The 1592-nt window shown below is 42.8% G+C and overlaps 1 protein-coding gene across 1 annotated transcript in view; it reads left to right on the forward strand.

Moving 5' to 3' along the window:
* The window catches only part of LOC101860665 (chitotriosidase-1), a gene marked incomplete in the record, with an annotated part of 29720 nt that overhangs the window by 20976 nt on the left and 7152 nt on the right, over positions 1-1592 (forward strand). The window contains 1 exon segment of the mRNA XM_013084714.2: positions 656-779. Coding sequence (XP_012940168.1) covers positions 656-779 — 124 coding nt within the window.

The following is a 1592-nucleotide window of genomic DNA, read 5'->3' on the forward strand; positions in this document are numbered from 1 at the left end:
TTACAGGGAATCTGGCTTACTCTACACACCTCTCTAGCCTCAACGGCACAAAGTCTGCTTCGACTATCAAGGCACCCCGGAAATAGTGGATCACAAGAGTGTGACAAACAAACAAAAGAAATAGAGGAAAATGACAATAGGATTAGGAAAGAAAAAGCAGCAGTTCCCTGTTGTAGTTCAGGTACAGTTATGAGCATGACATTGTAGGATCAGCCCGTTTACAATTTTACTATGCACTAGAACGAGATATGTCCCCCCTTTGGGAATGGCCTAAAGACAATTTAGTCTGTAGCACCGCCCCGGGGGGTAGGTCTTGGGTATAATAACACAAGTCTATGATGAGGGTCATAAGCATACTGTGTATTGCTCTTTAGATTGTGTATCTACGAGTATATAACTCGAGAGGTCTTGTAATCAAATTTCTGCGTGTGGTTGAATGATGCATCTGATGTGATATGTACATTTTGTCAGCTTTACTTCTCTTTTCATGTTGGATTTTAATGAGAGTATAATTTAGATTGTGTATGTATACCTGCATGTGCCTTTACTGTCCTGTGCAGCCAAGAACAATTTCCCTCTGAGATAATAAAGTATTATCTCATCTTATCTTATATACTACAATTTCGAACGTATCAGTTAGATTTATGTTCCACAGGGAAATGGACTTTATGACTGTGATGGCCTACGACTTTCATTTGTACTTGGCTGGCAGGGACAACAGGACTGGCTACAACAGTCCCCTCTTCACACCTAAAGGAGAGTCGAAATTTCTCTCAACTGTAAGTGACACACAGCGAACGTATCAATTACCCCACACAAGCAACTGCCCTGTTGTTACATCTTGTGCTGTCCAAATTGTGAAAAATAAATGGTGAAATGGTATGGCTTTAACGCCTCCTATCAACACTACTAGGTTATTTAAGGGGCGGGGGACCTACTAGTTTAACGTCCGTCATCGATATGACCGAGCCAAGTGGGAAGTTCGTGTAAAGTGTCTTTCCCAAGGACACAATGTCAGACCGAGCTGAGGCTCGAACCCCCGAACCCGCAATCTCACGATTTCGAGTCCGGTGGCCTAACCTGTAGGCTGCCGACGCCACGAAATTGTGAAAGACGGCCATTATTATTAATTGTTCAGGAGAAAGAAAAGAGGTTGTCTTAGACAAGTAGACTTCTGTAATACAAGGTGGGAAGTGAGAAATGGTGAGTTATACAGGTGCTTAGACAGATGGCCGTTAGAGCAGGCTCGACTGTTTTACTTCCTTTTATTTCTTAACATCTCCGGCACGGATGTGGATCCACAGTACTGAAAACAGCGCAAACGTTTGGGCATTTTCATCTCTGAATAACTAGTGGGGCATTTCAAAGAAGATTATTATTCCATGATCAAAGGAAATGAAACATTTCCAATAGTTTCTTAAGCATTATCGGCAGGATATGAATTGAGCTTGAATTGATTAGCCTTCCCTTCTTCCCAGTGGCTAAGTGAGTAGTGAGTTTTGACTCAAGCAATGTCAAGCAAGTGTCGGTGACACGGGGATCAGATGGGTGGTCACTGGAGTGTGTCCTTGAGCAAGACACGACAACCCTAG

Source organism: Aplysia californica, unplaced genomic scaffold (assembly GCF_000002075.1).
Source record: "Aplysia californica isolate F4 #8 unplaced genomic scaffold, AplCal3.0 scaffold00313, whole genome shotgun sequence".
Classification (NCBI taxonomy): Eukaryota; Metazoa; Mollusca; class Gastropoda; order Aplysiida; family Aplysiidae; genus Aplysia; species Aplysia californica.